Here is a 23,819-nt window from a genome sequence, read left to right as displayed (position 1 = left end):
CCCATAATTTCGGAATTCTAGTGTCAGCGCTATAGCGCTAGGTTGGGAGCGCTACAGCGCTAGGCTACATTTTGGGGGGCTAGAGTCTCTGACTCTAACGCTGCAGCACCCAACAGGTAGCGTTGTAGCGCTACTGAGCTTTCAAAACTTGATTTTTGGGTACTTTTAAGGGTTTTTGCTCACGGGCTCGGGGGACGATTTCACCACCCCGTTTGGTGGAATTAGAGGTCCCAAGAGCGTGGGATTGGTCCCGGAATTGTTCTTTGGAATTTAAACTCATCAAAGTACCATTTATGGATTGTGATTAGGTGTTCGCCAAGGCTCAGGACTGAGGATCGTGCTCGGGACCACTTTATTATCTCCGCTCGAAATTCAAGGTAAGAAAACTACACCATTTGCGTGGTTGTGTTGGGACTGAGATTCCCTATTTTTTAATACAAATGTTGTATGTTGATAATATGCCATGTGAGCATGAAATAAACGGCCTAAGAGTGTCGGGACTGATATTTGCACATAGGACGCGACTCGGCCAGTAAGAGTTGAGGTTGGCTAAATAGTCACTGAGCTCGGCCTAAGCGAGCCGGAGTCAGTGGGTCAAACACTAGGCTCATCCTAAGCGAGCTAGAGTCAGTGGGTTAAACTGAGGGTGCAACCTAAGGGTGTGGACCCTGAGTATTGAATGATGATTGTGATAAATGATTGATTATGAATGTGTTTACTGTTGTTAATCTGATGCTTATGGCTTGTTGAATACCTAGATGTTAGACTGATAATTCCTTGATTGTCGTCAATGATTTTTGTGTCTGTTATGGCCTGCTGAATATCTAGTTAATGTCTTATGAGTTATTTGATTCTCGTTATTGAATATGTTATGATGTTATGGTTTTCTTGCTAGGCCTCGACTCACGGGTGCTTTGTGGTGCAGGTAAAGGCAAGGGTGAGATGGTTCAACCATGAGTTGGAGAGCTCTGGGGGCGAGGTGTACATTGTCAGCTGCTCATCCGCCACGGTCAAGAGATTGTACAGGGATGGAAACCTTAAATGTATATTTTTCCATTAGAGTGGCCTTGATTGTATATAACTTTGTGGAAATTTTGTAAATCTGTCCTTTAAACCCTGTTTTTGGGATCCCGTATACTAAACATTTGTTTTAATGAAAATTATCCGTTTATGACCAAAATTTTTTAAACCTAACTTGTTTATGACTTAGGATCACATTTTCATTTAAATGACTTGATTAGCAAGTCCTACACTATTTTAAACACACAGTGTAACGGTCTTGGTTATCCCAGCCAGGGCGTTACACTGGTCATGTTGTTTGGTTTGACCAATGCCCCAGCAACATTCATGGACCTAATGAATAGGGTGTTCAAGGACTTCTTGGATAAATTTGTGATTGTCTTCATTGACGACATCCTAGTATACTCCAGTTCAGAGGCAGAGCATGAACAACATCTCCGACATGTCTTGCAGAGGTTGAGAGAGCATCGCTTGTATGCCAAATTTAAGAAGTTTTGGCTACCAGAAGTGACATTCCTTTTACATATTGTCGGTGAAGATGGGATTAAGGTGGATCCATCTAAGGTGGAGGCAGTGAGAGATTGGTCGAGGCCAAGGAACGCCTCAGAGGTTAGGAGCTTCCTCGGGTTAGCAAGCTATTACAAGAGGTTAGTGGAAGGGTTCTCGAAGATTGCTGCACCGATGATAGAATCGACACAGAAGAATCTGAAGTTCTTCTGGTCAGAAAAGTGTGAGAATAGCTTCTAGGAATTAAAGCAACGACTGATTACAGCACCCGCGTTGAGTCTTCCTTTGGAGAAAGGAAAGTTTGCGGTATATTATGACGCATCAAGGTTGGGGTTTGGGATGCGTGTTGATGCAGAATGAGAAGGTTATAGCTTATGCATTATGGTAGCTGAAGGAGTATGAGCAGCGATACCCTACTCATGATCTGGAGTTGGCAGCGATGGTATTCGCACTAAAAGTGTGGCGACATTATCTGTATGGAGAGAAGTGTGAGATATACATCGATCACAAGAGTTTGAAGTATTTCTTCATCCAGAAGGATCTGAACATGAGGCAAAGGCGCTGGCTAGAGTTGGTGAAGGACTATGATTGTGATATACTTTACCACCCAGGGAAAGCCAATGTAGTGGTAGATGCGTTAAGACGGTGGGGCCCGAGACAGTTGTTTAGCTCTGCACAGACATCGAGAGAATTATCTGAGGAGATGTCCAGGGCAAGGATAGAGTTGGTTGTGGGGTGGTTAGCCAGCATTACTTTACAGTCGGCTATGTTAGAACGAATTAAGGATGATCAGTTGGCAGATGCACAATTGCAGGAGGTGAGAGGAAAGGCCTTAGCTTGAGTAGCTAAGGACTATTCTATTTCAGAGACTGGATTATTGCGATATAAGGGTTGGATTTGTGTTCCGGCTGATATGGGGATTAGACGTGAGATATTGGATGAATCCCATACTACGCCATACTCACTCCATCCCGGTACCACGAAGATGTATCAGGATCTACGGACGTTGTATTGGTGGCCAGGGATGAAGAAGGATGTAGTGGAGTACGTGGCCAAGTGTTTAACTTGTCAACAGATGAAGGCTAAGCATCAGCGGGATTGCTACAGCCTTTGGGTATTCCTGAGAGAAAATGGGAGGACATTACGATGGACTTTGTGGGAGGTTTACCTAGGACAGTGGGGCTGTAGGACTCGATGTGGTTGATAGTAGACAGATACACCAAGTCAGCTCACTTTCTGCTAGTGAAGACGACTTATAATGTGGATCAGTGTGCAAAGATGTATGTGAGGGAGATTGTACGTCTCCATGGGGTTCCCAAGTCTATAGTATTAGACTGGGATCCTATCTTTACCTCCAAGTTTTGGGGTGGATTGCAGAAGGCTATGGGGACTTAGTTGAAGTTCAGTACATCCTTCATCCTCAGACTGATGGACAGTCTGAGAGGATGATTCAAGTACTGGAGGACATGCTCAGATCATGTGTGATAGACTTCGAGGGATCTTGGAGCAAGTATCTCCCGTTGATTGAGTTTTCATACAACAACAGTTATCAATCAACGACTGGAGTAGCTCCATACGAGATATTATATGGAAGGAGGTGTAGATCGCCCATCCATTGGGATGAGATGGGCGAGAGGAAATATTTGGGACCAGATATGGTTGAGAAGACTAATGAGGTTATCGAGAAGATCCAAGCTCAAATGCTCACTTCGCAGAGGAGACAGAAAAAGCTACGCTATTCCTAAGCGTAGGGACGTGGAGTTCCAGGTGGAGGACCACGTGTTTCTGTGAGTCTCACCACTACGAGAGGTGAGAAAATTTGGGAAGAAGGGCAAGTTGAGCCCTAGATTCATTGGACCTTTTGGGATCCTGGAGAGGATCAGGTTGGTGGCTTACATATTAGCTTTGTTGTCGTCGTTGTCAAGAGTTCATAACGTATTCCACAATTCTATGCTTCGTAAGTACGTCTCAGATACGACTCATGTGCTGAAGTATGAGGACTTAGAACTGCAGGCATATTTGTCTTATGAGGAGTGATCGGTTCACGTCTTAGACAAGAAAGACAAGGTTCTACGGAACAAGACGATTCCTCTAGTCAAAGTGTTATGGAGAAATAGCAAGGTCGAGGAAGCGACCTGGGAGCTTGAGTCAGCGATGCGGATCAGTACCCCGAATTATTCAGGTAAAGTTCGAGGATGAAATTCTCTGTAGGAGGGGATAGTTGTAACGACCCAGAATCGCTAATAAGGCTTAAGGGCCTTGATTAGCATGCTGGAGGGCATAATTGGTATATGTTTGATTTAATGGTTTAATGGATGATTATGTGGCATGCTTGATTAATATGATTATGTGACATGCATGTTTGTGAATATTAGATATGCATGTGGGCCCTTTATAGCTTATAAGGGCATATTTGTAATTTTTGTTGTTGAGGGCATAAATGTGATTATATGTGATAAATTGTTGAGACCACATTATTATGTGGATAAATTTGCAGTATATGGCTCGAGACGGTCCTAGTGAGCGGATTGGCGAAATAGTCACAGCGAGGGTTAATACCCGGCTCGGGAGGAGCCTGGGGTATTTTTGGGAATTTAGAGAATATATTGGGGATTATTAGGTATTGAATTAGTAAATGGTAAATATTTGGAATGACGAGATTAGTGGGTAAATATTACGAACACTCGAGGAATTAGCGGGAACCGGGAGCAAAATGACTAAATTACCCTTTTAGTACCCTTATAGGATCTAGTATAGCAACGAGGGGCAAAAGAGTCTTTTGGTTATTAAGGATGCACTCAAAAAACACTTAAGTCTAAGGTAGAAAGAAGTATAACATTACAGAACTCTTATATCTCTATCTCTCTTACGTGCCCTCACTCTCACTCTCCCTCTCTTTTACACTTTGAAGCTAAGGAAAAATGGCAGAAGGAACTTAGGCTTAAGGCTGGAGTTTTGGAAGGGAATTCATCTGGGAAAAAAAACCTAGGAATTAAACTAGGACTTGGGAGGATTCAGCCACTGTTGAGGTAAGCTCTAATATTCTAATTTGTTGAAGAACTTAGTTCAATAGAGTGACGTTAGAGCCAAGTAGTTTTGAAGCTTGTAACATGCTAAATTCTAGGTTCTTAGGCATGTATTGAATGTTGAATTCTGGTTGAATTGGGATAGTGATTGAGGTATAATTGCTAAGGATTTTGGTGTCTAAAATGTGTGATTTCGTCTTGAATTCATACCTAGCTTGGTGTTTAATTAAGGAGGTTTGTTAGGGAAATTTTGGGTTAAAATATTGATGTTCTTTGCTGGGAAGAAGGAGGAGAAAACCCATATTTTATGGGTTCGAAGGGGGTGCGCCGTGACCCAGCCCTGGGGCGCTACGGCGCGTGTGGTCATTTTGTGCTAGGGGTTGGTCTCTGACTTTGGGGGTGTGCCGCGACTCACTAAGCCAAGTCGCGACCCACCTCCCCTTTGGCTTAGGACCTTGCTATCTGACTTAGGGGAAAGTCGCAACCCACTAAGCCAAGTCGCAACCCGCCTGGGATTATTCTATAATTGGTAAGGCTCGGGGGTTGAAATCTAGGCGCTTGGGACAATTTATACTACCTGGTATAGTAGAAATTGAGGTCCCAGAGGCTAGTTTTTGTCTCTTAAGTATTTATTTGGATTCGATGTTAATAATGACCTGTTTGACACTGTGACTAGGTTTATCGCCAAGGCTCGGGGCTGAGGATCGTACTCAGAACCATTTCTTTTTCTCCAATTAGAATTAAATGTAAGAAAACTGCACCCTTGTGTGGCTGTGTTGGGACTGAGTTTCCCTATATTTGAATACATATGTTGTATGATTGTGATATGCCATGTGAGAATGAAATAAATGGCCTAAGAAAGTCGGGGCTGATAATTTGCGCACAGGACGCAGCTCGGCCACTGAGAGCTGTGGTAAGCTAGATGAACACTGGACTCGGGCTAAGTGAGCTGGAGTCAGTGGGTTAACCAGAGGGTGCGGCCTAAGGGCATCGACCCTGAGTATTGTATGATGATTGTGATAAACTGTTGAATATAAATATGTTTTCTGTTGTTAATCTGATGCATATGATTAGTTGAATATCTGCATGATTGAATTGTGATTCATTGACTATCCTCACTGATTATGTGTCTGCTATGCTATTATGGTTTTCTTGTTGGGTCTTGGCTCACGGATGCTACGTGGTGCAGGTAAAGGCAAGGGTAAAATGGATCAACCATGAGTTGGAGAGCTCTAGGGGCGGGGTGTACATTGCTAGCTTCTCATCCACCACAGTCAAGGGATTGTACAGGGACAAAAAACCTAAAATGTGTATCTTGCCATTAGAGTGGCCTTTGCTTGTATATGACTTTTGGAAGTTTGTAAATTTGTCCTTTAAACCCTGTTTTTGGGATCCCATGTCCTAAACATTTATTTTGATCAAAGTTTTCCATTTATGACCAAAATATTTTAACCCTAACTTGATTATGACTTTAGGATCACATATTTTTCAAATGACTTAATTAGCAAGTCTTGCACTATTTTAAATACACAGTGCAACGGTCTTGGTTATCCAGGCGTTACACAATGTGATGGTCTTGGACTAACCAGGGCGTTATAACTTGGTATCAGAGTGTGCCAAGGTTTATGGTTCCTATAGACTGGCTAGGCATGTACACTCTCCATTGAAGACAAGCTCGACTCATGGTTTGGTAACTATTTATGTGGTTAACTGCTTAAATAGAATATAAATGTTTTACCTGCAGGCATGAGATACACTAATAAGGTTGGCCCTTGACTGCTGCATGATGAGCAAGAACGTGCTTATTAGCACTGATATTGCTAGAACATGCTTATTAGCATTGTTAATTGTTAATTGCTAAGTGATAAATGCTAAATGTTATGATCGTGAATCAACATGTTTATTGGTATGATTGTGGAACATGGATGAATATCTGCTTGATCTTGGACCGTGAGGCGGCAAGAGGTTTAGTTATTACTACCTAACTGGTCGTATTGATTGTTGTAGCACAGTATAAGTTATAAGTATGCTTCCAAGGCAGATAGACTCATCAGCTGGCCAGGATGATCAGGGCCAGAATGACAGACAGGGTGAGGAAAATGACCAGAGTCAAATCCCTCAGCTAGCTCCTGATAATTGGCAGCAGTTGTTTGCTAATTTACAAGACAGAGAAATGAGGCAGGAAGAAGAAATTCGCCTCCTGAGACAACAACAACAACAGGTTCCTGCAGGGAACATTTTTCCAGAGGCACCACCTGTAATAGTGCCAAAAATTGGGCAGTTGCCATAAGCTGAAAGTAAATGGGAACCTCTTTATGAAAGGTTTAGGAAACAGCTGTAACGACCCAAATTCAGTGTTTAGGCTTAAGGGCCTGGAGAAGTGTGCCTGGAGGGCATAATGGGACTTTGTGTGCGACTTTTTTGAGTTTAATGCGTGATTATGACTTATTGCACGTTATATGACTATTTGATTATTTGAGATGCATGACTATGTGAGTTAGTATGCATGTAGACCTGATTGTCTTAGAATGAGCATGATTGTAATCTGGCCATGTTAGGGCATAACTGCGATAATTGTACTATGTGAATTGTGCCATGTGAGTGTGGTGTTATTATCAGGATGCACGCATCGAGACGGTCCAAGTGAGCCAACTAGTCTAAAAGTCACAACGGGAGGAGCCTAGGGGTACTTCGGGAATCTTATAAGTTGAGTTGAGAATGAGTGGTTAGTTACTGGTAATTGGGTAACTTGGGTAACCATTTGTAACTGTTGTGGGTAACAAGTTTTAAGATAGAAAGTGATAGAATTGAAATAGAAGTGTAAAGACTTAAGTGCCCTTGAAGGTTTAGTTAGGAAGGATTATTAAGAAGGGGTAAAATGGTCTTTTGGCAAGGGTCATAGACAAAAGGCAGCTGGGATATAGGGGGGCACGGTTTGGGGCATTGGGCATTTGGGTGTTTTGATAAAATTAGAAGAAAGGAAAAAGAAGAAGAAAGAAAGGTTAGGGCAAGAAGAAGAAGAGAAGGAGAAGTGGGAGTCTAGGAGGAGATCAAGGAAGCTTTGTGTGGATTCTCCATTTGAGGTAAGGGTTTTTATACACATTTAAGTTTGGGTTTTGTTTTGATTTGAGGAATTTAATGCCTAATCTAAGCATTATTAAGTTATGGGTTAGTTGCTGAAATTTAAGAACAAAGGTGTGGATCTTGGGTGTGTTGATGTTTTGATCTTGATTCGAGTGTCTATAGGTTGTTAGATTGTTCATATGAAGTTTGGAATTGAGTTTTGTGGTTGAGATATGTGTTTGGGATGGTTTAAGGTGAGGTTTAGAGAGTAAAATGGTGGGTTTTTCTGGGTTCGAAGGGTCGGGCCGCGGCATGGTTCTTGGTGAGCCGCGGCCCTTCGAAGAAGTTGTATGCTGATGGAGAAGGGCGGGCCGCGGCATGGCCCAAGCAATGCCTCGGCCCTTACCTGTTTTTGGGCCTTTGAGGGTTCTGTTTGGGGGCCATGCCGCGGCATGGGTGGCCTATGCCGCGGCGCTTAAGGGATTTTGGGATTTTAGGATTTTAGGCTTGGGAATTTAACCTAGGGTGCTCGGGGTTGAGTCTTTTACCATGTTTGGTGAATTTCAACGTTCCAAGTACTAGAACTTGGCCTGGAAGCTCATTTAAGGTGGTTAAAAGTGTCTTTTGTGTGTTGTGACTAGGATTTCGGGGAGGCTCGGGCTAGTGGACCGTGCTCGTGACCGTGGTGCATTGGAAAGCTCGGGATACAGGTAAGAAAACCATAACACCCGAGGATAGGGCATGGCCCCCACTGTGTGATTGTAGGGCATGGCCCGAGATTGTATTATGTGCAAATGTTTAATCTTAAATGAATCATGATGTGTGTGAATGATTATTTCGAATGTGCTATATGTGTGATTATAATGTAATGAACGGCATGGGCCGAGAGCGGCATAGGCCGGGTACGGCGGTGGGGCCGAAAGTAACACTCAGCACATGGGATGCTTATATATTCAGGGTGGGACCCAAGGGATACATGAGTTATCCTCGCGGTGAGAACCGAAACCCCAGGCTTTGGTAAGGCCTCTGGGGCGGCATGGCCGTACTTGTTTATTATGATGGTTTTTCCTATTTATCAGTGAATTATGTCAGCTATATGATTTGCATATGTTATGTGTTATTTGGGTTTTCTTGCTGGGCTTCAGCTCACGGGTGCTCCGTGTGGCAGGTAAAAGCAAGGAGTCAGTCAACCGGCCATGAGTATGGAGAGCGTGGGGGCGGCGCGTACATGTTCGGCCTGCCCGACTGCTTTGGTTGGGGGCATTTTGTATATGGCTGTATTTAACCATTCTTTTGATAGCTGATCAAGTGTAAACCTATTTTGAGTTGTAAATATTTTGTAAACCTTATTTTGGGATCCCAGATGTTTTATATTTAACGCTTTCAATGAAGTTAAACATTTTAAAAGAATACAGCCTTAAACTCTGGTTTAATCACACTTTTGGTTTTAGAAACCACTTTGGGTCAATTAAATGCACAATTTCTGTTTTAAACTCACTTAGTAACGGCTCTAAGGTAGTAGGGCATTACAACAGTACCCTCCAGTCTTTGAGGGTAGTGCAGATCCAGCTAAGGTTGAGAAATGGATGAGCATGGTTACCTCCATCCTTGACTTTATGAAGGTGTCTGGTAATGAGAGGGTGGCTTGTGCCACATACATGTTTCGGGAGGATGCCCGAATTTGGTGGGAAGTGATATCCCAAACCAGAAATGTTAATGTCCTGAGTTGGGAAGAGTTTCAGACCCTGTTCAATGAGAAGTACTATAATGATGCCATCAGGGCTCCAAAAGCTAAAGAGTTCAGCAAGTTGATTTAGGGAAGTCTGTCAGTGACTGAGTATGCTTTAAAATTTGACAGACTGGCAAAGTTTGCAATGGAACTGGTGCCCACTAATGGGACCAGGAGGGAAAGGTTTCTCCAGAGGCTACAACCTAGAATAGCCCATGACGTTCGTATTACCACTATGTCTGGAGTTACTACTTATGCACAGGTGGTTGATAAGGCGCTCACAGCTTAGAGCGCAGAGAACAAGATCTGGCGGAACAATGCAGCCAGAAAAGACTTTAGGAGGGTGGAACCTCCATTTATAGGTTCTAGTAGGGATGCAGGCCCCAGTGATCAGAAGAGGAAGGCTCCTGATGTCGTCCTAGCTCTAGGTACTGACAGGCGACCACGTGGTATTTCAATGGGCTGCCAGGGTGGTAGCGAGGCCTGAAGAGTTTATCTAGAGTGCCATAGGTGCAAGAGGCGCCATATAGGGGAGTGTAAGGGAAAAGCTTGCTTCTTATATGGAGTAGTGGGACATTTCAAGAAAGATTGCCCAAAAGCAAGAAAGGAAAAGCCAAGAAAGGCAGACAGCTTGGCCCCAGCTCGAGTGTTCGCATTGACTCAGGCAGAAACTGAGGCTTGTCCCTCTGTAATTACAAGTCAGTTTTTTAGTGAGGGAACCCCTTATACTGTTTTGATTGATTCTTGTGCTACACATTCTTTTGTTGCTAGTAGAATTATTGATAGACTGTGTAGACCATGTGATTATTATGTTGTGCGGTTAAAGACCTTATTACCCACTAGAGAGTTAGTAGTATCCAGGAGATGTGTCAGATCATTTCCAATGACAGTAGAGGGCAGAGAATTGTCAGTTGATTTTATAGAGTTGGTTATGACCGACTTTGATATGATTCTGGGTAAGGATTGGTTAGTGAAGTATGGGGCAACCATAGATTGCAGAAGGAAGATGGTAACCTTTGAGCCTAAAGGGGAGGATCCTTTTGTGTTTGTTAGCACTGTGCATGGACCTCATATACCGATGATATTAGTTCTGAGAGCTAGAGATCTATTGCAAGGAGGTTGCATATGATTCTTGGCCAGTGTGGTTGATACCACTAAATGCTAAAAATATCATGTTTTGCAAACCAATTAATAAAATATTAATTTTTTTAATTGTTAATAAATTAGATTTAAATTAACTTTAGGTTAATTGTTAATAAATCCTATTTAAATTAAATTAATATTTTTCAAAATGACCTAAACTAAGTTGATTTTTGATAAATGAAATTTTTTAAATTTTATTTAAATTGACTTATTTATTTTTGCAAAAATTTAATTAATTTGAATTTTGGATAAATTCTAGAAAATTCATTGTGGTACTTTTGCAAATGAAATAAATTGTGGTATTTTCGCATATATTCATAGACTTGCTCACATAGTAACATAATTAGGACCATTCAATTATAACATGTCTCTTTACACTATATGTGGTATTTTTGTAATTGGGCTTAGATGCATATAGTGACCCATATGTTTGCATAATATATAGTATTTTGCTAAATAAAACATTCATAAAATGGTAGGTTTTATTTGGGCCCATTAGAAAATGTAAAATTTAAATTCCTCTCTTGTGGGTGATTCCACTTGTGAATGCTCATTTGCTTTGCATGATTATAGTGTGCCTAATCAATTAATATCAATTAATAAAACAAAGGTTTAAATTCTTGCCTTTTGGACCTTGTATGGAAGTTTGGGGGCCCTAGTAGTGGAACGACATATTGGACCCAACCCTCCTACATACAAGCCTAATTGTTCAGGCACATTTTCCTAAGTTGAACTTAATTGTATATGTTCATTATAATAGTTAAACATAATTATTGATTAGAAATAAATTAATTCTAATTTAATTGAATTTGTTTCAATGTGACACTTTAGAATTAATAGAAAATAATAGGACTTTTTTTTAATTTAATTTTACAATTTTTTGGAGAACCATAGTCATTAATTTTTTAAAATTAATAATAAAATTACTATTTTTTAATTAAATAATGAGTTTATTTTAAGAATTATATTCGATCTCCACTTAAGTCTCATAGACCAACCAAGACTAAGCATTTTCCCGAAGGTTTCAATCGTGCATCGTCAACCACGATCTAGAGAAACAACGAGAAGACCCACGATCTCATAATCATGGGAAGGTGGACACGTATCTCCACTACCCAATAATCGTGTACCAAACCATGATCTCTACTATTACTGATCATGTAATAGCCCCTGGGTATTATAAATAAAGGACTTAGGGCTTCATAAAGGGGACTTTTTTCGGGATCTTTTTGTTGGAACGATTTTGAGAGAGATATTTTCTGGGGAGAAACTCTGGGAAAATTGGTGACGAGTGAATACTTCAATTCATCCGTGTAATTGTCTATCGAGTGATTCAATACCAAAGACTAAGTGGATTAGGTTATACTGTTCATCAAAACAGGGCGATACCACTATAAAATTTATGTGTGTTTATTTAAGATATTTGTACTCTGTCGTATATTATATTCATTTCGTTCAAAAGGTGTCGTACACTGTACATATGACCGTTGGCCAATTTCACAGGACAACAAGTAGGTTGTTAATAATGGTGTCCATAATTAAATGAGTTTACAATTCTATTTAACTAATGATTTTTTTTTTACTCTCACCAACCGGGACAAGAATATCATAGATTAGTTAAAAACCTAAAGAAATAGAGATATGATTATTTTTTGGTATTTTTTCCATATCTTACATATTTTGTGGTATATGTTGTGTTATTTCTTGAAAATTGAGTGAATAGAAGTTTTATTGAGTAAATGTGATTGATTTCTATTTTATTGATAATATGAAGTAGTATTATGGTTGTGTCTCCTCTCATCCTTTCTCAAATTTCAATGGAGAAACTCACTAGAGAAAACTTCTTTAAGTGGAAGCAGAACATCAGCATAGTGTTGATTGGTGACAACTCTAAGTTCGTCATGATTGAAGGATCCTTGGAAGTCCTAGCAGAAGGAGCTACAAAGACTGTTAGAGACAAATACAAGCGTTGGCAGGCGACTAAAAACAAGGCACGATACTACATGCTGACTAGTATGGTCGACATTCTCAAGACAAATATGGAGAATGTCGAGACGACCTACGAAATCATGGATTAGCTCCAAGACATGTTCGGGGAAAAATCAGTGCAAACTCGTTTTGAGGCCACCAAGAAGTATGCCAATGCTCGAATGGCATCATCTCAACACATTTTTGATCACCTGATCAAAATGACCAACTACTTTTAGGAAGTTGAACTGCATGGAGCAATAATAGATGAGGAGACTCAAGTCGGCTTAATCCTCAACAGTCTCTCTCCAGTTTTCCTGGCGTTCACCACCAACTATGTGATGAACAAACTCAACTATTGTAACATCCTCCTAATCCAGGACCGTTACACTGTGTAATTTAAATAGTGCTTAACTCGCTAAACAAGTCATTTGGGCTTAAATCGTGTAATTAAAACTAACCACAAGTTTAGGTACTAAATTTTTTTGTCAAAAGACAACCATTTCATTGAAAGAGTTTGACTTCCATACATGAGATCCCAACATAGTTCAAAATGGTTACAAACTCAAAAATGTATACAAAAGCTAACATATGCAGAAAAATCACAGTCCAACACTAGTTCCAACTGATAACCTCGGTCGTGGCGGATGAGCACGCCGCATATGTACACCCTACCCCAGAAACTCTCCAACTCATGGCTGGTCTAGCTTTTCCTTTCCCTTACCTGCACCATTTAGCACCCGTGAGCCGAGGATCGGCAAGGAAACATAATCATGCTTATAAGAAGTACATTATCATATCACAGATTCACAATTATCATGCCTAGCAGTAATAACCCTACTCGTGCATGCAATTAACCCAAATTAGTGACTATATAGTCACACTAGGGCCCAGTGTTCATGTTTCATATAACGAGCCTTAGAGCTGGCCAAGCAAGTCTGATGCTTAATATTCTAAACGACCCTAGATGCATTTAAGCATATATCTTACTTCTAGATTGGGTTAACCCTATCGGCCAGCGTTCAGCACGCTATTACTGCCCTCAACTTCTAAGCTGAGCCTTTAAACTCTCGACTCATAAGTCGAGTCCCTTAACCTTTAACTAATAAGTCGAATCTTTCAACCTTCAACTGATAAGTCGAGTCTTTAACCTTTGACTGATAAGTTGAGTCTTTAACCTTTGACTAATAAGTTGAGTCTTTAACCTTTGATTGATAAGTCGAGTCTTTAACATTCAACTGATAAGTCGAGTCCTTAGAACTTGCTATACCCTTGACTATTAGGCCAAGCCCTTCATCAGATAACATAGATAAATCTTCAGGTTATAAGTTGAGCTTCCCTAATCAGATATACAGAACAACAATTATTACATAGCATAGGTAAACACAACGACTTTAATATGTTTAATAAAACATTCTCAACATAATGTTAATCATGTACTATAATCGGGCCAAGCCCTAAACGCAGACCTAGTGCAGTTTTCTTACGTTAGGTTCGAGCGTAATCTATATTAAGAATGACCCTCGAGCATGATCCCAGTTTTGTGCCCCTAGTGATAACCTTATCACAACCATAATATAGAATCCCATCAATAATGAGTGAATAAAGGCTTCCGGACCGAATCCTTGTTATATTATTTTATAATATAATGTAATATTATATTATATTATAATATAATGTTTTAGATTAAATAAATGTGACAAAGAGTGTCACATATTGTAACATATGATAGAGAGTTGCAATATTTAGATATATGAGATATTTCCAAATATTACCGTTTATTGTTTAAATTTGGTGTTACACAGTATTGAGATGAATTTCATAAAGCCATATGTGAAATGGTTGTTAGAGATATGATTTTAACCCCCAATAATGTGTTTTGGGGGTTACAAAATCATTTGGGAGGGTTTGGAACCTTTTGGAAAAACAACACATTTTCAAGTACTGAAATTGGTCAGTGGCCGCAGCCTGTGGGACAGAGAGCAGTGGCCGCGGCCACTGATGTCCCTGGCCGCGACCACAGGTGTAAATCTGACCAATTTTTCAGTTTTTTCAATCTTTGTTGAACGGCTCAAAAAATCCAAATAACTCCCAAATCTCATTTTTAATTCCATATTAATCCAATTAAACATTGGTAATAGCCATGGGGGTTGGTGGAATTTGAAATTCAAAGGGTGTCTCTAAACTCTATAAATAGGAGCCTATAGCTCACTTGAAAGACACAACATTTCTATCCATTAGAGCACTTGGCTAGAAACACCTTGAGGCTTGATAATTCTAGAAAGCATTTCCTTTAATTTGAGAAAGATCCCTAGTTCTTGAGTTAGGGGGAAATAAGCTTTTGGACAAAGGTTTTAAACCTTGTTCAAGTTGGTGATCCCCAACCCTCTTCACTTGGGTTGTGTAAGTGAGAGTTTACTTGTGTTTCTGTTCTTACATTTTATTCTATTACTTTTCTTCTTATTCTCTTGTTCTATTTGCTTGTAACTTTTGTTTAGAGTTGTAATCTTCTCTTTTGTTTCAAACACCTTTACTTTACTTGTAATCTTTTGCTTAGAGTTGTATTTTTCACTATTCTCTTCTTCTTCTTCTTTTTGTTTATTTGTACTTTCAGTTATAGAGTTGTAACCTTATTTAATCAATCTATATTTATTTGTAATATATTGCCTAGAGTTGTAATATTCTTACCTATTTCCATTGAGGCATAAACTATTTTTCCTAACATTCAAAAGTTTATCCCTTGTTTGTTTCAATGGAAGGTGAGACCATCAAGATAATGAATCAAGACCTAGTGAGGTTGGATAGGTTTGATGGGTCAAATTTCACTAGGTGGCAAGACAAGGTGAGATTCCATTTGACTACTCTCAAAATCGCCTACATTCTAGAATCCACTCTAGAACCTCTCCCAACGCCATCCGACAAGGACACTCCCAAGGAGGTGGAGAAAAGAAGGAAGAGGGAGGAGGACAATCTCCTTTGTAGGGGTCATATTGACTGTTGAGTTTATCTACTTCTGGGTTGAGATGCTTGTCAGTAGAATGTCTTGTGGGTGAAAAAAGCTATGAGTTAGTTTGATAGTTAAGATCATACTTTTTAGGACGTAAAACCGAAGTCAAAGTTTGATTTTTAGGCCAACCGAAAAAATAGGTTTTTCCCGCCCTAAGGGGAGTTGAAAAAGCTTTTATGAAAAACTTTTTGCTTTCACCCTTTGATCTGTTTCTCAAACTGTTCGTGTGGAAAATTTTAGCTTTTTGTTAGAATGCTGCTGTATAAAAGCTTAACTTTTATACTCGACCAGCGTTATTCTAAAAAGTCTTAAAAATTCTCTATCCTCACCTCCCCATTCTTCTGTTTGCAGACTTTAATGCTAGATTTGTGGGGAGGTGAACGGCCCATCGACGACGATCTTCTTGCCAAGCTGCTCGAAGGCGAAGAACAACCGACCGACAGAGTTCACGAGATCCCTTTTTCACGATCTTCTCCTAGACCCCGTCCATCTCCTCCTCAAATGGCCCGTTCTAAATCCTTAGGCAAGAAAAGACCTAACTCCGAAGATAGCCCAAACTCTCCTGCCCATCCTGATTCACAGGCTAGGGTTCCTTCGACCAGTGGTTGAGAAAATCCCACTCCTGACCCTAATATCCAAATCAGAGCCCGCCCTCATCATCAGAGTCTTCCTGAAGTCGAGTGGTATCTCTCCCCGACCAGTCAAGTGACTCCTCGGATGCTTGCCAACTACCTCAGGAAGTATCCTCTCACAGGGGTTACTCTCAAAATTCATGCTGCAGACCAAAGGGCTAACCATCCCAGAGGTGTATATGGTGCTTGGTCTAGGTATCATATAGAGGCGGGGGTTATCCTCCCTCTACATCCTTTTTATCAGGGGGTGGCTAACTATTTTGGTGTCGCCCCCTTCCAAATTACTCCGAATGGATATAGAATGCTGGCCGCACTCTATATCCTGTATAAACTCAAAAAATGGCCAGAACCTACTCCCCATGAGGTCAATTATCTCTTCGACCTCAAGTCCAACCCTCAACAGTATGGGACGAGCTTCTTCCATCTTTGTCACCAAGAGACAAATCGAACATTCCTGAGTGACACTACGCACATTTCCAATGTGGGGCAGTACAGCAAGGAGTACTTCCTCACTCCGGACCTGACCACCAACAACCTGGCCTTCGCTCGAGGAGGTAAGTGCTGTTTTTACTGGTCGATACTTTTCAGCAGCAAATTTTCCTTCATTTCTCTTAAAGTATACTCTGTCTTTCAGGCCCATGGTTACGTCCGACCCCAACGCCAGGCATGGTGTTGAGGTCCACTGCACTGGCCAGGATGACAGACGCAGAAAAAAGCGTCAAGTCCCTGGTCACTGATGAAAATCTGAGGCTATCTGGCCTCCTGGCTCCTCGCCATGAAACAAGAGGACCTGTGGTAGCAGACACCACGGCCGAGGGGGATCCCGAGCAGCAACCCCCCGCATCCCCTCCCCGAAGGAGGCCGACGGGGGTTACAATCAGGGAACCCACGGGCAATCCTTCTGCAGAAAGGCCTTCTGCACCCCAAGGCAAGGGGAAACAAAAGGCAAAAGAACCTGTTGGTGACTTGGGTGAATATTCCGATGAAAACGGTACAGTTATTTCGCTTTTAAATAGCTTGCCAATTCCCTGTCACTTGTTTGACGGGGAGGGCAACTTTACGTATGCTCCAAATCTAGGGCCAGACTTCTTCGTGCCAGATAGTGAGTGTGTGACTAATAGAGTCAATAGTATAGCGACCAGTAGTTGTAGCTCGGGTATTAAACTTTTGTGACCTCTTTCCTATTTTATTAAGAGTTTTTATCTGCCTTTATCTTATCATTTGCATATGTTCACTTGTATGCAGGCATGGCCGCTCCCAACGTCTTCGATCTGTATCAGACTGAGGAGGAGGTAGAAGTCCCTCTGGTTCGGCGAAAGACATCTAGGACGCATAATGGCAAATCGAGCCAAGGACCTCCTGCCAAGAAGAGTCGAACAGAAGATCCTTCCAAGGACGTGCCAACTGGGCAAACTTCTGCCCAGCCTTCGCTTCTTGTTGAGAAGGAAACCCCGCCTGCTACGACGAACCCTCCCCCTACAGCCGTTAAAGAACAAACCCAGCGGGACGAAGCTCTTGGGGACAAACTTTCGATCCGCGCCTTGCGAGCAGCCAAGGACCGCCTTGCACACATTGTGAGGTACGACCGCTGCAAGGATGCAATGGTTGAGGCAGAGAATATGGGGGTCGACCAAACTCTGAACAGGACCCTAAACAAAATGGCCAGCGTAAGCATTTCTTATCTCTTTGGATTTTGTCTTTTATTCTTTGCAACAGATTCTAACTTTATCCATTGTCCACAGGCTTTGCTGACTGCAACTGCTGCTCGTACCCGTGCCCAAGCTACCATCGACCAGGCTCGGGCAAAGGCCATCAAGAGGTACCAGGCGAAAGCCACTGAGGAGCTTCAAGTCGCAGAAGCCAGGCATGCTGGGGAGTTGGAGGTAGTCACCCAGCAGAAGGATGTTGCGGTGGCAAAGCTGGTGGAGGTCGAAGCTTCCAAGGTAGCCTTGAGGAAGCAGAGGGAGGAGTACCAGGATGCCAGCCGAGTCCAATATCACGAATGCAAGAGACTCAATGAGGAGCTTCTTGCCAAGGACAAGGCCATGGCTGCCCTTGAGAGCCAAATAGAGCAGCTGAAGCTTACCAACGCTAAAGATCTGGAAAGGTACAAGAATGCGAAGCTTCGGTGTTTCTATGACTTCTAGAAACACAACCAGGGCGCCAACTTTGACTACCTTTCAGAAGATGTCAGGAATGCTGAGCTGGCCCGCTGCACTGCTCGATTGGCTGAAGAAGAGGAAAGAGCAAGCATCCCTGCCTCCCTAAGCATCCAGCCGGCCGCTGGCATAGAGGAAGGAGGAGTTGTCGAGGATGCGGCCAATCAGACTGCTGAGCAAGACCCTCCTGCTCCTACTGCTCCTTAAACTTATTCTCTTTTTATTTTTCTTCAATTACACGACCCACGGGTCGTGATGTAAAGACTATATATCTTTTTTGAATTTGCTGCATGGGCAGCAAACTTTCCTTTTATTTGAATAGTTACATCCAAGCAGTGATGCTTGCAGTGTAAAAGACTGCATTATAATGTTATAATATTTTCATTTACTATAACATATGTCTGTATGACCGAACTTAGCATAGTACTTTGGTTTGATCTAACAAAATATGAATTTTGAAAAATACTCTAAGTACCTTAGCATGCTTTCACTTATTTTGTTCATGTGTTTACATACCTCATGGTACGCTTTTCTATCGATGTGCCTTATGTGCCCCCCAAGTGATCGAGGAGCTTTAGGTCCTTGGTCACTTGCCTTGACCATGACCTGTTCGAACATTTCTTCTCGGTTGGAAATGTAATACTTGTACTACAGCAAAACAACACACGTAATGAACAAATACTTGTAAAAATAAATTTACAAAAGTTGGCAAGAATGACTGGCTGCGCAAAGTCCCTTATAATCTCGTATTAAAAATGGACTAAACATGTCTTTACGAGTGATCCTAAAAAAGGATCTTACATATATAAGCGATTAGCCATACAACATGGCAAACCCTTTTCGCAAAACTTGTAAAAAATACAATTTAATACAAGCCAGTCCTTTAAAAAGGACTGTTCACTGATAATACTTGCGCAGGTGTTCTCCATTCCAATAACGTGGAATGAGATCTCCGTTTAGGCGTGGAAGTTTGTAGGTGCCCGGGTGAAGGACTTCTTCAATCTGGTAAGGTCCTTTCCGATTGGGTCCGAGTACTCCAGCAGTGGGGTCGCGGGTATTCAAGAAAACTCGTTGTAGTACCAAGTCACCAACGTTGAATTTGTTTTCTTTTACTTTTGTGTTAAAGTACCGGGCGACCTTTTGCTGGTACGCAGCAACTCGGAGTTGGGCTTTCTCCCGTATCTCGTCAATTAAGTCTAAGGACTCCATCATCAGTTGGCTGTTCTGGTCCTGGTCGTATGTTATGCGTCTATGTGAGGGGGGATCTAACTCGACAGGTAACATAGCCTCATATCCGTAGGCTAAGGAAAATGGGGTATGACCTGTCGCTGTTCGGTGAGACGTTCTATACGACCAGAGGACTTCATGCAGATGTTCTGGCCATGCTCCTTTAGTGTCTTCAAGCCTCTTCTTCAGGGTGTCCTTAAGAGTTTTATTCACAGCCTCTACTTGTCTGTTTGCTTGTCGATGCGCAACTGAAGAAAAGCTTTTGATAACCCCGCGCCTTTCGCAGAATTCGGTGAATAAGCCGTGTCAAATTGGGTTCCGTTGTCTGAAACGATCTTTTGGGGCAAACCATACCGGCAAACAATTTTCTTGATGACAAAGTCAAGAACTTTCTTGGTCGTTATGGTAGCGAGTGGTTCAGCTTCGGCCCATTTTGTGAAGTAGTCGACTGCCACAACTGCGTACTTTACTCCGCCTTTTCCCGTGGGCAGGGATCCAATCAAATCTATCCCCCATACTGCAAAAGGCCACGGACTCTGCATCTGTTTCAACTCGTTTGGAGCTGCTCATGGAATTTTGGAGAACCTTTGACATTATTCGCATTTTCGTACAAACTCCATTGAATCTTCGTTCATTGTCGGCCAGAAGTAGCCTTCCCTTAGAATCTTTTTTGCCAAACTCTTCCCCCCAGCGTGATCCCCGCAGAAGCCTTCATGCACCTCTTTCATTAGTTCCTTAGCTTTTTCTGGTGTAATGCATCTGAGTAGTGGCATTGAATACCCTCTCATGTACATAACACCATCGACCAGTATGTACCTAGCAGCCTGCCTTTGTAGAGTTCTGGCTTTGTTTCTATCTGTTGGTAGCACACCATTTGTCAGATACTCCAAGTAAGGTGCCATCCATGTATCCTCCATTCGAATTTCCATACTGGCTTCAATTGCTCTTATGCTTGGCTCACTCAATCTTTCTACTGGCACAATGTTCAAAGTGTCAGCATCTTTCGTGCTCGCGAGTTTGGCTAAGGCGTCTGCGTTTGAATTCTGATCCCGCGGTATTTGCTGGAGAGTATACTTCGTGAACTGGGCTAGCAGGTCTTTGGTTTTGTTTAAGTAGGCCTCGTGCTTGACATTCCCCTAGAACTTGATTCACCACCAGCTGTGAGTCACTGTAAATATCAAGCGTCTTTATGTTCATGTCTTTCGCCATTCTCAATCCAGCGAGGAGTGCTTCGTATTCAGCTTCATTATTGGACGCGGTGAAGTCGAACCTAATGGCGCAGTGAAATCGATGCCCTTCTAGCGTTATCAATATCACACCCGCTCCTGCGTGAGATTCGTTAGACGATCCATCTGTGAATAAATTCCACGAAGGAGCTTCATCTTGAGGCTTAGGCTCACTAGGCTGTTCACACTGCTCGCTGTCTGGGAGTTCAGTGAACTCTGCAATAAGATCAGCCAAGACTTGTCCTTTTACTGCTGCTGGCGGTGAATATGTGATATCGAACTACCCTAGTTCGACTGCCCATTTTAATAAACGCCCAGCCGCCTCCGGTTTTTGGAGGACTTGCCGAAGGGGCTGGTCGGTTAAAACTGTGATAGGATGGGCTTGGAAGTAAGGGTGCAGCTTCCTTGAGGCTAGGATTAAGCAATATGCTAACCTTTCTGTTTACCGAGTTTTTTGGAAACGAATAACTAACAGAATAATAAAAAGATAAGAACCGTAGAAATACTGAAATGTAACTAAACAAACAGTGTTTTTACGTGGTTCAGGCGTTAACAAGCCCTAGTCCACGAGTCGATGTTATTATACTTGGAAAGGATTACAGTAAGATGGCTGGTGCATAAGAACTTCACCCACTCACAATGTTTCTCTCGGGTTCTCTTAAAGAAGATGAAGCTAGAGAGATTTTGGTAGAGTCCCTTGCTATCCGATCTCTCCCCCCCTTCTTGTAAAAGGAAGGAGTCTTTATAGCTAGGGTTTCGGATTAGGGTTTTTCTCTACGTACATGAGTCTTAATTACACCAGCCATAAATAGGGGATACAATTACTATAGTCGCATGGCTACCAGACTCTATGTGGGTATATTTACGTGAAAGTATGGGGAACACACAAAGTCAGCCGTCTTTTCCAAGTTGTCAGCGGAACAGTAGGCGAAAAGGTACCCTTAGGCGTGCTGGGATGTGTGCGGCTTTGACCTGACGGGCGTGTCAGGCGGGATCCTGTGTCAGACGGATATCATTCCAAACATGCCTTCTCCCGGACTCGACCGTTCGGTTTTGTTCTGTGCGGGGCACGGAACTGTTTCCGCGGAGACCACTCGAAGAGCCCCTCCTGGAGGGGGCCTCCCCGAGGGGTATCCTTCGGGAGTCCGGGAGAGTTGACGAGTTTCCGTATTGTGCTTGTTTGGAAGAGTAATCCGGATACGAGACAGGAGAGGCGAAGCCTTTCTGTCCATCCGCGAGCTCTGGTCACCCTCCATGAAAGACATCGATAATTCTGCTTCCCCGAGGTCATCAATCTAAACGCTATCCGGAAATCTGGATAACATTTACCCCCCAAGGTCGCGGAGCTTTGAGAGATCCGGGAGCTTGTTCAATCGGTTTCTTAGATTAGGCGAGGGGGCACCTTCTGTGTTCCCGGAAGGGTTCCTTTTTCCCGCCTGAGTATTAGTATGAAAGAGAAAAAGGAATTTCTTCTGTTTGAGATCAAGTACTCAAGTGCGGCAAGGATCACGTGTCATTCTGGGAATGGTTCTGCGACCAAGACGTGCGCGTGAGGCGACTGGTTGAGGATGCGTGCGTCAGTCATCTGACTATTTGACGGTTTTTAATGGTACTCAGGGCCCGAGGTGGTGTAATGATGGGAAATAAATACTTTATTCCCATCCGAGGAGTCATAAATAGGATCGTCGCTTCCTCTCCAGCCGTTGGATCTGACGCACATGGAATGGGAAGATCGGGACCGTCCACTCGAGGAATTCGAAACGGCTTCTTCCCTGCTATAAAAACGAGGGAAGGGACCTTTCTTCCTCTTTACGCTTTCAGATTCTCCATCTTTAGGATTTTCAGATTTCCAAACCTTCGAACTCTCAGGCTTCCCAGCTTACGTTCCTCCGAACTTGCCATTTCTTTTGGTAAGTATCTGGAAACTTTTCTTTTTGATTTGGCAGTGGGTTTATTCCCCGAAGTTCCTGGTTTGAATCGCCGTTCATCTTTGCAGCTTTTACTTCTCGCGATCGTGCTGTGCAGTGATCCAGTTACTCCTTCAACCTCTACCTACCCAAATATCAGTAAGTATTTCTACTTTGCTCTTTCCTCCCAATCCTTAGGTTGTTGGTAGTTGTTAGAGTAGAGGTTTCTGCCATTATTGCTTATGTGCATGTGTGAATAGGGCTTTGGTAGGCATGTGATTGATTGTGAGTCGATAAGTAGCCTTTTCTGCGTGTTTTGGCGATTTGCGTTTGGAAAGTCGTCCCTTGTTTTGTTGTTTTAGGGCATAAGCATGAACGCCTTTAGGGTGTCTTTCTCTGGGAAAACACTTCTTTTGGTGGGCTTAGGCTCGGGGTCTGAATTTGGTTCCTTGCTGTCCTTCGGGTGGCATGGTGCCAATCCCTCGGCAAGCTCGGTGGGAGCCTCTCCAAGCAGATTTCGGGGAGGGTCTCCCCGACGCCTTTGATACCACTAGGGTATGACAAGGGTGCTGACTGCTTAGAGTATTTTCTTCTTTCTTTTCTTTTGTCCAGTGACGAACATCTCGAAGGAACAACTCCTTGCTGCGGGGGAGGCTGAATCTGCCCAAGAGAAGGGCTCTCCTATCGCTGGTGGAAAGGGGAAAGGAAAGGCTAAAGCGGTCGCGGCTAGCCCACCAACTTCCAATAGTTCCATCTGGGAGATGGACCAAAAACCGAACCTTTTCAGGAATTATGGCATGCTGGAGCTGTATTCCTCTGAGGCAGGCCTGAAGAACATCCCAGGTCTGATGTGGCACCGTCTGTCGGTGCTGGGCGAGTCAGCTAGCCAGAGCCACGAGGGCTTTGGTGCCTGGAGCTGGGCACACATAGTGTGCGGAGCGCACTTGCCCCTAAGGAGTTACTTCGCCAATTTCTGTGTGAAGGCGGGGATTGCCCCCTTCCAGTTAATTCCTCCCAGCTACAAGCTCTTAGCGGGGTGGTTCATCTCTTGCAAGTCCCGGAGACTGGAAGCTCCTACCCCGGAGGAGGTGCTGTACTTTTATGGGTTGAAGTCTCAGCCTATGAGGGGTCACTCAGACAAGGTGGGGTTTTACAGGCTCGAAAGGCACCCGGATGTGATGTGCCCCACTTGTCATACCGCGAGG

General features: G+C 42.8%; 1 protein-coding gene across 1 annotated transcript in view; it reads left to right on the top strand.

The window, feature by feature from the left end:
* Positions 1–17,380, top strand: part of LOC133832660 (uncharacterized) — a 101,030-nt gene extending 83,650 nt beyond the window's left edge. Inside the window, exon 3 of the mRNA XM_062262970.1 lies at positions 17,341–17,380. Coding sequence (XP_062118954.1) covers positions 17,341–17,380 — 40 coding nt within the window. The remainder of the gene's footprint in view (positions 1–17,340) is intronic.
* The last annotated feature ends 6,439 nt before the right edge of the window (positions 17,381–23,819 follow it).

This window comes from Humulus lupulus, chromosome 4, assembly GCF_963169125.1.
Source record: "Humulus lupulus chromosome 4, drHumLupu1.1, whole genome shotgun sequence".
Lineage (NCBI taxonomy): Eukaryota > Viridiplantae > Streptophyta > Magnoliopsida > Rosales > Cannabaceae > Humulus > Humulus lupulus.
This window is presented reverse-complemented; position numbering and strand designations above follow the sequence as displayed.